The sequence below is a fragment of the Epinephelus fuscoguttatus genome, linkage group LG12 (assembly GCF_011397635.1).
Source record: "Epinephelus fuscoguttatus linkage group LG12, E.fuscoguttatus.final_Chr_v1".
In the NCBI taxonomy this organism is placed as follows: Eukaryota; Metazoa; Chordata; class Actinopteri; order Perciformes; family Serranidae; genus Epinephelus; species Epinephelus fuscoguttatus.
In genome coordinates, this window is record NC_064763.1 from 7,847,707 (window position 1) to 7,863,430 (window position 15,724).

Consider the following 15,724-nt stretch of genomic DNA (forward strand, 5'->3'; position numbering starts at 1 on the left):
CTCTGCTTCAGTGCTCTGTCAGCCTCCACCTCATCCCTTCTATACGCCACACACACTCACCAACACAAACATTGGTTGCTAAGCAGCACGCTGCTTTTTGTTCATGTGAATGTGGCCTTGGCACACACACACTGCAGGGGTCACAGATTACGTACGCAGCTAGAGTATAATCAGTAGGACTGATGCTGCAATTAACGCGGAGCCAGTCCACAGCAGAAGTTGTAAGATCACACCTGTGATGGCAAAGGCGGTATGTGTGCATCAAAGTGTGACAAAAGACGCAAGGAAGGAACTTGAAGCCTACAGATGGTGTAAAGGTTAAAAAAATTGGCTTGTGGCCAAAACTATCTCTCATTTAGCTAAAAAACAACAGCTGGGAGGATTGGTTTTAAGTAGTGAATGAAAAATCCTCTCCCATGACACTCAATAACTACTGTTAAGGTGCCTTTGGGCAAGGATATATTCGATGACAGTTTATCAAAGGCTTGGACATACTTTTTGCATTGAGTGTCCGCAGACAACTGTAGTTGACGCACATGCAGTACCATTAATGGCACAAATAAGGGTTCGTGAAACTCAGAAGACGCCACTGGGTCCAGAGTTAAAGTCTGTTGAATATTCAGCTAACTTCATTGTGGTGCTTCAGCCACAGCTGGCATAACGGCAGCGTGTTGGACTGGAGTATGGACAAAGAATCTATGTTTTATAATCAAAGCATGGGCAGTATGCATGCAGTCTGTGTGGCCACAAAAACGGGCTTCACATAGACGTCTGCATGAGGGTTGGTGCAGCCCCATACACAAATGGGCGGATGAGGACATTTACGTCACATGGACCAAAATGGTACCTTCGCAGACAGGCTGATGTGTAAACTGCATTTGCCTTGAGACTGTACTGTAGTTGTTCAGTTCAGCCATCTGCCACTGGCTGACAGTAAAATAATGCAGCTACAGTACTCCCTGATGGCACTGGCCCCCACAGCAGGATAATGTGCCCCGCCACACCTAAAAAACTGCTCAGGGATGGCATGATGAACATGACAAAGAGCTAAAGGGGTCAACCTGGCCTCAAAATTACCCAGATCCCAATCTGATTGAGTATCTATGCGACATGCTGGTACCCCATCTTACAACCCACAGGACTCAAAGGATCTGCTTACGCCGTGGTTCTGGACACTACAGAACATCCCCCAGAGGTCCTGTGTCCATTTCTTGACAGGTCAGTCCTATCCACAGTGGTGCCTCTGACCTGTTGAGGCATGGACACATGCACTCTGGGGCACTGCCACATCCCACAGATGCACAATCAGATTGAGATTTTGGGAATTTGGAGGCCAGGTTGACTCCTTGAGCTCTTTGTCACATTCCTTGGGCCACTGTTTAGCAGTTTTTACTGTGTGGCATGGTGTAGGGTCACTGCAATCTGGGAGTGTTGTTTCAACACAGGTGGTACTTGGTCTGTAGCAGTGCTTGGATGTGGGGTGCGTGCCAAATAGCATTCACATGAGTGCCAGGACCCAAGGTTTCCCAGCAGAACATTGCATTGTGATCAATGTTAGTCACTTTCCCTGTCAGTGGTTTTAATATTTTGGCTGCCTGATGTAAAGGAGCTGTAGTACCTGTAGTTTACATTTCACTATACTGAAACATGATTAGCTTTTCAACTGGTGTCCCCATTCTCTCTGATATCTACCACCATGCTTGAGATTTTTTTCTTTTTTACCAAAGATAACAGAATTATCAAAATTAGCTTCTCCTTTCCCCACTGAAATTGGTGCCATCATAACGTTGATTGTTCATACCTGAATGCCATTAGTGTTGTGGAGGTCAGCATATTTGGGGGTCAAACTTCAGAGGAGACTGACTTGCTCCTTGCTATTGCATGTGTCTGTTTGGTAGGAAAGCAGGGTAACAGTCTAAAGCTCCACTAGCAGCCCCTAAAGCCTATGCAGCTCAACACACCCCATGTGCTGCCTGACTGGCAGCTGACCTAAAGTTCTGAAGTTTGTCCTAAGTGTCACCAGAGGAGAGGTCACGGGTTCTGATGCTTGCACATGAGGAGCAATCAGCAGGTCACAAAACGTATTAGGTTTATTCCAAATGAACATCCACAGCAAATGTCATGTTAATCGGGACAGAGGTTTTTTCTCGTGATGGGGCCATGTTAGTCACCGTGAAATTTTGACCTGATGGTGTTGCTAAATAGAAGTTGGTGAGTCAGCAAAAAAATTGGACTGACCATCAGCAGCCTTAGGCCCTGCCTCTAGCAGTCTGTATTCATTTGACATTCCTATATTCAGCCACATCAGTATTTGTAGCCCCCCGGCAAAAGACATCTCACTCTTTTGAAGATGAGCGTAAACAGCATGATTGTGGGGAAAAAAAGAGCATCCATAAGCAGCCAGGAAAAGCTCACTTTCCTGTCAGTATAGTAAATTTGCAGTCAGGTTCATCTATCAGATGACTCCAGCGGGTGAATTGCTTGTGAGAGCAGAGTCTGCAGTGTCAAAACTTGGCTGTGCTGAAGGCAGATGACTTAAAAGATGTCAGTGAAGGAAACTGGCGCTCAGGGACAAAATGACTGAGATAGGCGAATCTGTGGTTGCTTAATGAGTTGAGATAGAGTGAGCTCCTGAGTTTCCCGGTGCATAGGCAGGGTCAAAATACAAAATTTTGGCAGCAGGGTCTGTGTCCCTCATTGCTCATTCTTTCCCTCAAATGAAGCAGAAAGGACGCAGTTGAGCAAAGTCAACTAATTTACCCCCAAAGTCAAATCACTAACACAGACGTCAACAACACTATTAATCAACAGGTGAATTGAAGTACCACTACCTGCTGCAGCACTTCTTAAATTGTACATCTTGACTACATAGAGAACCACCTTTCATGAAAATGACTATCAGAAGCTGAGCTTGAAAGATGTGTCTGTCACACAGATCTTCCATTAAATTGTATTCTGTACCTGTTTTGACAGTCCAAAGTAAATCAGTAAAGCACACACAGTGTCGGACCTACCTTGTCTTTGAGCATTTTAGCTTTCCGGTTGTTCTGTACAAGTCGCCTTCCTAGCTTCTTGGCATACCAAATAGAGGCAAACATAGCGACAGGTTAAATAATAATGTTGTTTGGTCTGCGGTGACAGCCCAAACGGCTCTAGCTGCTGCCCATCTGAGTGCTCCTTATCAGCAGACTGTAGCGAACAGGCAAGAGCAAAAAAAAAAAAAAAGAGAGGGAGGGAGAAAAGATGGGATGATGCTGAGGGAGGGGGAGAGTCTACACAGCAAAGTCAGGTCTCCGTCAGCCACAAAAGCAAAGGGAGGGAGGGAGAAAGAGAGAGACGGAGGGAGAGAGAGCTTAGGAGAGAGAAAAGGAGGAGGGACTAGCGTTTTCCACGTGGAAACAACATCTTCAGCACCAATCAAAACCTGCTAAGAGGTTGTCGGCAGCTCCCAGTTTCCAGAGGAGGGGGTTGAAGGGAGTGGGTAATGCTCTGCTCTCACTATACCTACGCCAGCAACTACTCATCACCCAAAAGCCAACAATAAACAGCAAAGAAGAAACTTACCAAACATCACATTTATACCACAAATAATGATGTTGTTCACTGGTGGCAATGTCTTTTTCAAAGTTATACTCTTTCAGATTTTTCTCATAATAAACATTTTACTATTTATGGACACAATTTCGACAGTAAAAGCCATTCAGTGCATTTCTATTCCCTAATCATCTTTATATAACAGAGTTCACTGTTACTGGTGTAGTTTGCCTGTCTTGTGTGGGTTCAAATTGCATATTTTCTTGCACAATGGATTCACAGGAGATGATGGATGAGATTCTGGACATGATGCGAATGACAAAAGCTGCAGCATGTACACGTCATCTCAAATGGAAGACAACATTTGATTATGACCTTGTATGACACTATGGCCTTTAGTTTCACAGACCAGGCGAGGCAGGGGCGTAGCGCACTTGTGTTTCACCAACTGGGTATGGCCAGGCGGATTTGGTAAGTTTGGCACACCGTGCGCACTGGCGTAGCTACTCCTCTTTCCCACCTCCATCCCTCCTACCAGCGCAAGTTGGAAAGAGGGAGGAGAGAAGGCGCGGAGTGGGTTTTACACACATCAGACCAATCAAATGAGCCCCTCTCCTCGCCCTTAAATGCGCCGCACGAAGGCGTAATGAGAGTTTACTCAATTCGCCATGGCAGAAGAGAGCAGCAGCGTCAGACGGCCAAACTTCTCCCAGGAGGAAAATGATGTTTTGGTCCGGGAGGTCCAAGCTCGCAGTGTCCGAATATACGGAACTGCGAGCAGACCTCCACGGGCTGATGATGCAAAGGTAGCCTGGGAGGAGGTCACCACAATTGTAAATCAATGTTTGTGTGCGCGCGCGCTCTCTCTCTTGCTCTCTCGCAGTCTCACTCTGTTTCTTTTCTTTTGACTTTTCTAAGACAGATGCTGAATATATACTCCCTATCTGATGCTGTGGCTGTTTGTGGTTGGCTGAGAGGGGTGTGAACTCATTAGTTTGCAGCTGTGTTAATCAAATCAGGTTGGGTTTCCATCACATGTGCCAAACGTGCCAAATGGTGCCAATCCCCTTTGATCTGACATCAGATGTGACGGGACAGTCGATATAGAGATACATTTATGTGCTGATTGCAGACAGTTGCATTGAATAGTGTTTTTGGGGTATTTATTGCATTATTAATGTGCCTGATATTCTGGAAACCTGCCTGTGAGGTTTTGGTGACGTGTGCGCACTGTCCGCCAGTCAGCCAAACTTCGGCTTACACCGGCTGCCCTCCGCCTGCGCTGACAGTAGACCTGGTTTCAGCTGGCGAGCTTTTAGCGCACCTTCGGCGAAGTCTTTTGGCACGAAACTGTCACTGTGCCAAGCTGGATCTGTCGACAGCTCCCCCTGCTGCACCGCCACACCCATCTCAGCGCACCTCGGTCTGCCAAACCACCAAACTGAGCGCGCCTCGGGTTGCACTGCTCGAAACTAGCTCTGCGCGTGGTTCGCCACCCTGCACCACCCTGCGCCGCGCCGGGAAACTAGAGCCCTATGAGACAATGACCCTCTTATTCCACAATTTGTTTGATTGCACTGTAAACAGATACACAGGCTGCTCTTCTTCTGTTGCATTTCTGATGGGGTAACTGCTCAAGGCGGGTTCGCTAGTACCTGTGGTCAATAGCTGTGTCATCAAGAACTGAACTCTGAGACCTGTACTACTGACGTTTGACGTTACTGCCAGTAACCACAGGCGTTGCAAAATAAACATGAACATTTTAAAAAACAAAACAGCAAGCTCTGGACTGGAAAAATTAAAGAAACTGCAGTTCCTTCAATGGCCACTTGAGGCTTGCTCTAAAAGCAAGTCAATCTCCATAGACCCCATGTTAAAATGCCCAACTTTGCAGCAGAAATAAACATGTTTACAGCCTGATGCATAAAATGGTCACTATAGCTAATTTCATGACAACTGTACAAAGGTGAATTTTTATATATTTACCCGTTTACATTTTATTAAGGCTTAAAGTTATGCACATTTAAGGGCATAGCTGAGTGTCAGGCTGTCTGCAAGGTGTAGCTACAGTGTATGAGTCAGATCTACCCCTCCCTCTCCACCAAATATGGTCACTACTGGTTCCAAAAAATAGCTGAACTTCAGAAAAAGCTTCAGAACTTAAGTCTAGAAACCAACAAGTTATGTCATGATAGCTACATCTATTATTTTTTACAGTCTATGTGAAATTCTAACACTTACTCAGGGGTATTTAATGCCAGATTTATGCTTAATGCAATCAAGGGGGTGTAAGAACTCCAGATTATGATTTCTAGTTTAGTGTCAGATATTTCAGGCCCCTTCGAATGTCACTCAGCCTGGCCTCCAAATTTTTCCAGTGGCCACTCCCGGTATTGCAGTGAAAAATTCCCCTGCAGCCCAAAAGCATTTTCCTATAGACCACCATTTTAAAAGAGAGGTCTATAAAACAGGACACCTCCAACTGCAAACAAGGTCGATTATGTCTCTTTGTGAATTTATATCCATGGAGGTTTTATACTTTGCGTCTTGGAGGCCAGAAAGGTGATAAGAAAAATCTGTGAGGTCATCACAATGTAAAGTTGACACTACTGTGAATATTCAGTGGGCCACAAGCCCCAGAAGTTAACCCCAGACGCTAGAAACTTTTTTTTGGCATATGCACCATGTGAGCAATTCCATTGATCTGAAGAGGCGCTATCTTGGCTTATCTAGTTGTTATTATATGTTATTATACATTTATGGATTTCCCCCACAGATAGCAACCCTAAACAGATGTAGACAGATTTATGTATATGATCGGGCTGTCTCCTGCTTTAACTATATTCCTCACTGTAACAGCTTCACTTCAGTTTCTGATATAGTGTGACAGTGGGCCATGCGCATAACATTACTTATATACTGTCACTGGAGTTACATCCAGATAAAGTCTTCTCGCCTTGTCTCATTACTGAATAAGAGACTGCTGCTGTGCAATCAGCATGTTTATGTTCTTTCATTCACTGTGACAAAGTGGTGATCATGGTCTTCACTATCAACAACCTGCCAGCATCAGAAACTTGTTGGAAATTGCATGATGACGGAGCTACAATGTCTATGCAAATAGCCACTAAAGCTATGCTGCAAGCCCTCAACTTTGCACTATAAATCAAAGTTAAGGCCTCGGGCCCTCTTCTTTTTGAGTCCATAGCAATCTCAGATATTGTTTGCAGGCCACAGCTGATGTGGAGGGTTCTGCCAGGATTTCTGGGCTACACCAAGAGTAATCTGCACATTCCAGCAGGTGAAAAATGGTCTGCACTGATCTACAGCTGCACGTGTTGTCTGTCGTGTTGTTTCGGGCTTTCGTCAGTGCTTTGCACCTCCCCTGCTCCATGCAAAGTCTGTTTAGAGACTTTCAGGCTGCCCGGCCAAGGTCATGAGTCATGACCACTGGCCATGCACTCAGAGGGTGTAATTCCTCTGCTCAGCCATTTCTGAGCTCTGGTGTTATATTTTTTTTCTATTCATCTCTCCAGGTGTTGGTCCTTGCTTCCTATTTGGTTATCTAAGGCTTTAGATATAGAGGATATGATTAAAGACAGAAATAGATACAGTCTTATAGTAGTGAAATACAACAGGCCCAGAGAGAGGGGATCAGTACACTGACAGCTGCAAATATCAAGAGTTAAAGATGTGTTTCATTAATATGCCAGGCGCTGGATCACACCTTATAATGAGCCGTATTAACACTCCTGTCCTATGCATCACCCTCCCATCTATCAACTCTGAACCCAGACGTTTTGCATTTTACTTCTGGGCTTCAATTCAAACCTTTCTAATCAATTGGCTGTCTTGCTTTGCATTCAGATAATTCCGCACCAAACCAAGAGGAAGACCAGAAAAGGCCTGTTCCTCCCACATCACAGCATGTGTGTTGACAGCGGATTCCGGACCAACCTCCTATAATTACATGGCTGCCCTTCTATCACTAAAGAGAAGGAGTGCTACAGGCTAATTGCCAGGAAAGATGACACCACACAGCTGAACAATGATAAACTGCAGGGTGGGGAGGATGACATGGCTGTGCTTTTCTCTCTTCCAACAGCCTCAGCCGGACTCATCCTGTCCTGGTTTGCTCTCATTGGCAATCACAGCAGATGGTTGCAATCAATAACAATTCACAGTATACACATCTTTTGCATATCTTTTCGTCCTTTGTCTAAATCCCACAGAATAGGGTCCAAAACTAACTTTTTCACTTACCAGCCAGGCTGGCTGGTAAGTGAAATTTTTACCAGCCAGGCAGATATTTTACCAGCCAACCAAATAATTAATAATTTAAAGGAAAAAAAGTCAAGTCGCTTAATGCTGCCAGTGGATGAGACTGGGGGGTGGCGGCAGCGGGAGCAGCAGCAGCAGCAACATTAACCTCCGTCTCTTGGTCGTCGGTCGGTAAAATCTCAGCCTCAGCAGGTTCTTTTGCTTTAGTTTTTTGGGGGTTTTTTTGCGGGAGGCTCCGCAATACCTGGCCAGCATCGCCACATGATACTTTTTCTTACTTCTTCTTTTTCTACGGGGGTTCAGAGCATGGAGGTACATTAACAATAGGTCCGTTTGAGATGAGCCAGGCCTGCGCAGATTCGATCACCGGCGATCGGCACACAATGCATGCTGGTTAGTTTTGTGTCCGACTTCATCCCGACTTGCTCTGACGTATTACAAAAGCGGATGGCAATAAAACCTCGAGAGCAAGGCGGCCGCAGTTTTTAGAGCCAGGCGCTGCAGTTGCTCTCCACCGACTGCACCGCCTGGCTCTCACCTGATCTAACAGCTGATTGGTTTAGATGTCGACTCAACAATATGAGGTTTTAGATAAACTACTCATTTTCGTTGAATTTTAGAGATTAAGATTGTATTTGTCTGATCTGAAGGTTTATTCTGTGAACAGAAACCATGTTGTGTGACTGATGGTAAAGTTTAGTTGTCAGAGACTGAATACATTCATCATAAACTATACAGAGTCTACTGTATATTAATATTGGACTTTTTTAATTACTGAAGTATTTAGCAACACAGAGACTTGTGGTCAGTGGGATGTGAGGATTCTTAAAATAACATCTGTACAGATGTGAAGCCCTGACTGTATCTGACTGAGTCTTAATAAAAGCTGTTGTCTTGTATTTTTTTTCCTCTGAAAATATGAACCTTATAGTCAAACACAGTTTATTCAGCCTGTGTAGTTGAGGGGACAGGTCAAACTGATATGATGCTGATTTACAGGAGAATTCATGTCAAATGGAGGATAAACCATGAACATAAACTACAGATCACCTGTAAAGCATTTTAATAAATTAATCTATCATAATTAAAACAACTGGAGACTGAGAACAAACTGATATATGGGTCTGATCACTTTTTTAATGAATTGACATCATTCCAGACAGGATGTTAGTGTGTCTGTGACTTCCTGTACAGACTGAAGGCTGCTGGAAACTGGAGGGAAACTGTCCGACTTCACCGCGGTTTTTTGTCACCGCCCCCCACTGCGGCCGCCTGCTCTCGTCTACTTTGCAGGCGAGGTGCAGTTCATCTCGAATGAGCCTATTAAGAAAGCAGCGGAGTGAGAGAGTGGTACATCCTGTCAGCCGAGGGGTTTCCTATCTGTGCAGCCGAGCACCACAGCACCTCCACGGACTATTACATCCAGACGGTCCCGGTGTTTCCTCCACAGGCTCCACTTCACTCAGCTTCACTCAGCTGCCCAACAAACCCGCTGCTTCTTCCCACTTTAACCTGAATAACAAACCGGGGCTCGGTGCTCTGGTTGGATCAAAACAGAGAGCCAGGGCTAGCTGGGAAGCTAGCGGAGGCTAACTGGCTGTGCCTCCCTCCGGTTATGCTGCGGCTAACGCTCCACTAGCCTCACAGCTGCGCCTCGCCAACAAGCCTAACAACAGCTATCCACCTCGGCGCGCTGTGTTAATGTCATGACTGACGCACTTACGTGACCAAAGATCGTCTCTGCCGAAATACACATTACTCTGCCAGGAAACCAGCCGATACCAGCATCGTTCTCCAGTAACAAAAAATGCATTTTTCGCTGGTAAAAAAATAACTCGCCAGAGTGGCGAGTGGTCTTAAAAATTTACCAGCCAGAGACAAAATCTACCCGTAATTGGTGAGTGGCGAGTGTTAGTTTTGGACCCTGCCACAGAACCATTCAACTTTGTAATCTAGATACTGTATTTAACTGAAAAGCAGTGGATAATCAGAAAGGCATAGATTCAATCATAATGCAATTTTCAGTTGTTTGTGATACATTAAACTGGTGGTGGCTGAGAGAAAATTCAAACCTTTTGTTATTAAAAAAAAAAAGTATCAGCTCTTCAATTAAACCTAATACTGCACCTTTACGGATATCACAGCATGTGTGTCTGTCAGTGATCAATATTACTGACACTAAATTCCTAAAAGTTGTTATGGGGGCAGTTGGTGATTACTTCCTTTTTGTTGTAGCTGTCCTCACCACATGCTAGATTATTTGATGAAACTCAATGTGTTATCTTAAAAAACATGGCATTCAGACACCTGGTGACAAAGAAAAAAAAAATTCCTTGCAAATGATCTTTTGATGAATGGTAATTTCAGACATCAGTGTATATGTTGGCTGATCTAAGGGTACCTTTTCAATCAGGAGATTGTGCTAATTATTAAAATGTGAAATGGAGCTGATACCTTTAGAACCTGCTGTGGAAAGGTTGTTATATTTGACATTTACCCAGCAAAGACAGATTTTTTTCGGCAGGATGGTGATTACATTTCCTCTGCTTCACTGATTATTTATGATGTGTCTCAAACCTAAGTTTTAAGAGCTGATTTTGTACTCATATGCTTTTTATTGGTCAAAACCACTCTGAATGTTTTCATTGTTTTGCAGATGACATTCAGTTATACATGTTAGTAAACTAAAGCTAGCTGGTCTAAAACTAAATGTCTTGTCATTTATTCTGAATGAATGTCCAGTTATATTCATTCTTGGTCATCTTAAGCAAAATATTAAGAATATCAAGAATTAAGTAGCCAAATGTTGTTAAATAATTTTCTTTCATCTAAATTTAACCTTAAAGCCCCTACAAGGAACTTTCATTTTGAGTTGATTTTGGCGACCCTGTGGACAAAGCGGTAGTGTTTTGCCGGAATGAGGCCTACATTTCCCATGATCTCTAGTGCATATTGTCGTAAAGATGCTTACCTGGCTCGTGCATGTGTTTGTTTTGGGGAATGAAACAACAAGACGGAAAAAGTTTGCCCCTGCTCCTATCGGGGATCCCAGCTCACCTCTGCCGTGCCCCAGCTCCACCTCTCCGGCGTAAGCGCCACTGCCGCCGGGGGTAAACGCAGCGGTTGGCTGGTAAGATTGAAGGTCTGTTTGGCAAACACTTCCACGGCTTCTTGGACTGAGTATGGAGCGGAGCCTTGCCTCTTTATTTCTCGGCACTCGCTGGAGCCTGTCGAGGAGACCCTGCTCTCCTCGTCCCCGCTGGCGCAGGGTGAATCTGCACAACCTGCGGCCTCTGTGTGTAGCTCCCCGGACAGCTAACGCCGTGGACCCACCGGCTCCTGCCAGGATAGGACTGGTAAATACTAGATCGCTAGCGAACAAAACATTCCTCCTGAAGGATTTCCTGACTTCCCGAGGATTGGGTTTTCTCTGTGTGACTGAGACGTGGCTGACTGTTGGTAAGTCCAGTGCTTTCACAGAACTTTTACCCAATGATTGCTGCTATTTTAACTCCCCGCAGACGTCGGGTCGAGGAGGAGGAATAGTGACTATTTATAAGAGTCACTATAAATGTAAGCAGCTAGGTAAGATGACGTGTGCCGTCTGAGTGCCGTAAATCATTTCGTCCTGGAAGCGACCTGGGGTGGACCCAGAGACAGTTTCCTAAAAGTATGGATATACACTATATAGAAATAGCTTATTTTCACACCGATGGTCTCATTTGCATATCCAGTTAAAAGTTCCTTGTAGCGGCTTTAAATAAAGATATAATATGTGAGTCTACAAATACATATGTATTGTGAACCAAATGAGGGCATCAGTCTGTGTAGCAGCAAGGGGAACCCATAACATGACAGGATCACAGAATATAAAAAAAACCAACTTGTGTATTCCTTTCTATTCTGTCTGATAAAGTGTTTATATTTTTATTTTTATGTGTCTGCCGCTGAGAGCTTGGCATGTCAAGGTTGGTTAGTCCAGGGTGGCTGAATCCTCACTATCTGTGGAGGAATTGTGATAGGCTGTCAGGCAGGGCTGGAGGAGGCATTGGCCATCTGGAGAGAAGGGTCCTGGTGTCCCCAGGGTCGCACTCAAGTTATGTTCGTGTGCAGGAGAAAACACAACTTTCTGCCTGGTGTGTACGTGTGTAGATGAGTTCGTGTATATGACAGAGAGGTCTGTATGGTGGGGAGGAGAACTCAGCAGGGATGAGGCTGATCTCGTCAAGCCACCCTTGGCCTTGTAAAGGAGGTCAGCCGCCTGCATTTGCATTCTATTATTCTCCAAAAAAACACATGCAAGAGGTTGATATTTTCAGGGACCATACTTTGGAGAACACTGTGTCAAGAGATTGTTTATGTTCAGTGGAAAGGGAAAACTGAATACAGAATTGCAATGTGATATTTTTATGTACTATCTGGATTTTAGATATTAATGTACATCTATGCATTAAAAGCAACAAAAATGAGAACAATGAAACACTGCTGATAGAAAGCTATAAACTAAACTATTAAAAATGCAAACTGTCATTAAAAGTATCTAGTCCTACATAAAATCAGCCTCTGCATTTTTATGTTATTTTGACATAGGTACTATCCTCAGAAAAGGACATTATTCAGTATGTATGCATTTACAATTAAAGTAAAGCTAATACTTCCTATTTTTCTTTTTAATCTGCTGTTTAGGTCAGATCATAAAAAATATTTTAATTAATATTTTGGGCTACTACTATTCTTAACTCTAAAATTTCTAAAAACAGGCACAAATATAATTCATATGCCTAATATTAGGCATTTGAAAACTAAGCTTTTTCTATGCGTTTAGCCTTTCATCCACATGCAAACTATGTTTAAGGTCACTGAAAATGTACTGTATCTTTTGCAAAACTCCTGCATGAAGATTTCCAGAAATTTAGTTTTCAGTATTAAAGTATAGACAGGGAGTTTTTGGCTTCAGATGTCAGTGCACACCATTTTTTACTTTGTGAGGCATCACAAATAAGCCAACATTTTCTGCAGTGGATGTTACCAAAACAGTGCTGCCAACAGAACCTTTTACATGTTTACACATAATGTACTGTTACTCTTCCATTATATTGAGGAACAAAGGTGCTAACTGCTCCCCGTATCCTTCTGGTAATAGCTTTTCTCTGGTGTCTGATTGGCTCACATCTTATTCTTCATTTTGTGGCTTTAGGGTAATAGTTATATCGCAGCCTGTTGGTTTGACATCTCTTGACTGTGCCTTAGTTGTGTTTTTTGTTTTCATTTGGATTAAGATTTGTTTTATAATAATGCTTCTCTGGACGGGATTTTTTTTTTTTTGTTAATGAGGGAGTGGAAACCCCCTTTTCTAAAAATATCCATGCCCATTTGGCTTAGGCCTTACTTTCATAATACTACACTGTCATTCAAAATCTAGCTTGAATGATAGAACAATCTACTTATGTATCTGAGTTAAGGTGAAAACTCCCACCAGAGTGGCAAAGGGCTCTTTTATTGATACTACTAGTAATCACAGCTTGTACAAATCACACAGAAGAAGGACTTCATCATTATTTCCATCAAAATAGACATTTTCATTTATACCAATGCAATCTTACATGGCAATAATTCTACCATTTTTGCATAAACAGGACGACCTGTTGCACCAAACCAAGCACTCCAAATATCTCCCTGAGTTGCATCAACAGATGTCAAGACAACCTCAACCCACATGAGGAGCAGTGCATATATGAGGAGAGAACAAAACATCTCTTTTGTGCAAGACAGCGACAGAGACAAAAGACACAAAAAGCTTTGGAGGAACAATAAAAACAACAAAATGAGAGAATTAAAGATGCCTCAGCTATCATGGTGGAAAAGATAAACTTACAGCAGTTCTGATGTATGGTCCCTATACAAAAGAAGGTGATGTTTTGTTGTCTGGAACTTCTTTTTCAGATTACAGAGAATAATGTCACTCAACACCACATACTTTGAAAGCAATGTTTTTGTCTGGGTTACTGCAGGTGAACACCTCAAATTCATACAACCAACCGGACACATCACTGCAGAATACAATAAAGCTATCAAGGCCACAGATACAGAGATGCTGCCCAACCACACAAACATCTCTAATAGAAAGATTTAAGACTGAGTGGAGCTGCAACCCAATCACCAAAAAAGATGTTGGCATTTTCTGTTTCTGCAAACCATGGATACATCACATTTTTAAGTTGATGTATCATATTTGTTAAAACTTTACATTTCAACAATGCTTTGGTTAATGTATAGATATGTTTAGGCACAAAAACGGTTAAGAAAAAATCAAGTTTTGGTCTAACATACTTGGTTTTGGTGGCACAATCCTGGATGAAACAGCAGCAATTACCACTGTTGTGCCACTATCCCTGCTGGAAAAACAGCAATGGGTTGCTACAAAACACCCATGTTTGGTGCTTAAAAAGCCACTGAAAACACTGCAATGATTCTCTAAATCAGAACTGATTTTGTTGTTGGATAGTTTCAAATAGTGGTTTGCAGCTTGGCAGACGACTCATCTAGGCGTAACCACATTCACCTTTCCTTCTCCTTCTGATGTCAAAGTCAGCTATGCTACATCACTAGAAATGTTGATATGATATGTACGAAATGTGAAAATGTAACATATTCATGGTTTGCAGAAACATACAATGCCAACATTACCTTCTATCAACAGGGCTTGGAGCTGATTGGAGTTCTTCTTTCCCGCGCATATTTGGTGGATTTATGCAACTAATCCCTGCAGTTACAGCTCACTTATCCACGCACACCTTCACTTCTGAGTATACCATGTCATTTTATTTTTTATTTACTTTCTAATAACTATTATGCCTGTTTCTCACTCTTTTGCTCAGCTCTAAAAGCAGGTCATGAGGCAAAATAAAAAATGTAAAAAAAAAATGTTTCCTTAAAAACTGGTGGACAAAATCATGATCCCAGTTTTGAGTGTTAATGTGACTCTTATTATATCCCCAATCCTACAGCCTGATCAAACAGCAACACTGTGCAACAGGTTGTGCTTCTATTAGATTTTACACCAGCCTACTATTCAGACAGCCGCTGTCTGGTTATGGGCATCATGAAAGTAGAAGCATTTATGAAATATGCCTGATACCTGATATATATACAGTACAGGCCAAAAGTTTGGACACACCTTCTCATTCAATGCGTTTTCTTTATTTTCATGACTATTTACATTGTAGATTCTCACTGAAGGCATCAAAACTATGAATGAACACATGTGGAGTTATGTACTTAACAAAAAAAAGGTGAAATAACTGAAAACATGTTTTATATTCTAGTTTCTTCAAAATAGCCACCCTTTGCTCTGATTACTGCTTTGCACACTCTTGGCATTCTCTCCATGAGCTTCAAGAGGTAGTCACCTGAAATGGTTTTCCAACAGTCTTGAAGGAGTTCCCAGAGGTGTTTAGCACTTGTTGGCCCCTTTGCCTTCACTCTGCGGTCCAGCTCACCCCAAACCATCTCGATTGGGTTCAGGTCCGGTGACTGTGGAGGCCAGGTCATCTGCCGCAGCACTCCATCACTCTCCTTCTTGGTCAAATAGCCCTTACACAGCCTGGAGGTGTGTTTGGGGTCATTGTCCTGTTGAAAAATAAATGATCATCCAACTAAACGCAAACCGGATGGGATGGCATGTCGCTGCAGGATGCTGTGGTAGCCATGCTGGTTCAGTGTGCCTTCAATTTTGAATAAATCCCCAACAGTGTCACCAGCAAAACACCCCCACACCATCACACCTCCTCCTCCTCCATGCTTCACAGTGGGAACCAGGCATGTGGAATCCATCCGTTCACCTTTTCTGCGTCTCACAAAGACACGACGGTTGGAACCAAAGATCTCAAATTTGGACTCATCAGACCAA

At 43.1% G+C, this 15,724-nt stretch overlaps 1 protein-coding gene across 19 annotated transcripts in view; it reads right to left on the bottom strand.

Moving 5' to 3' along the window:
• dlg2 (discs, large homolog 2 (Drosophila)) overlaps positions 1-15,724 on the bottom strand; it is a 256,794-nt gene that overhangs the window by 95,525 nt on the left and 145,545 nt on the right. For 2 of the 19 annotated variants that reach the window (XM_049592559.1, XM_049592554.1), the window contains exon 1: positions 3,015-3,159. The exons of the other annotated variants lie outside the window; for them this stretch is intronic. In XM_049592559.1, the coding sequence (XP_049448516.1) occupies positions 3,015-3,098 (84 nt within the window). In that variant the 5' untranslated portion in view covers positions 3,099-3,159. Of the gene's footprint in view, positions 1-3,014; positions 3,160-15,724 lie in introns of those variants that run through there. 19 annotated transcript variants of the gene reach the window in all.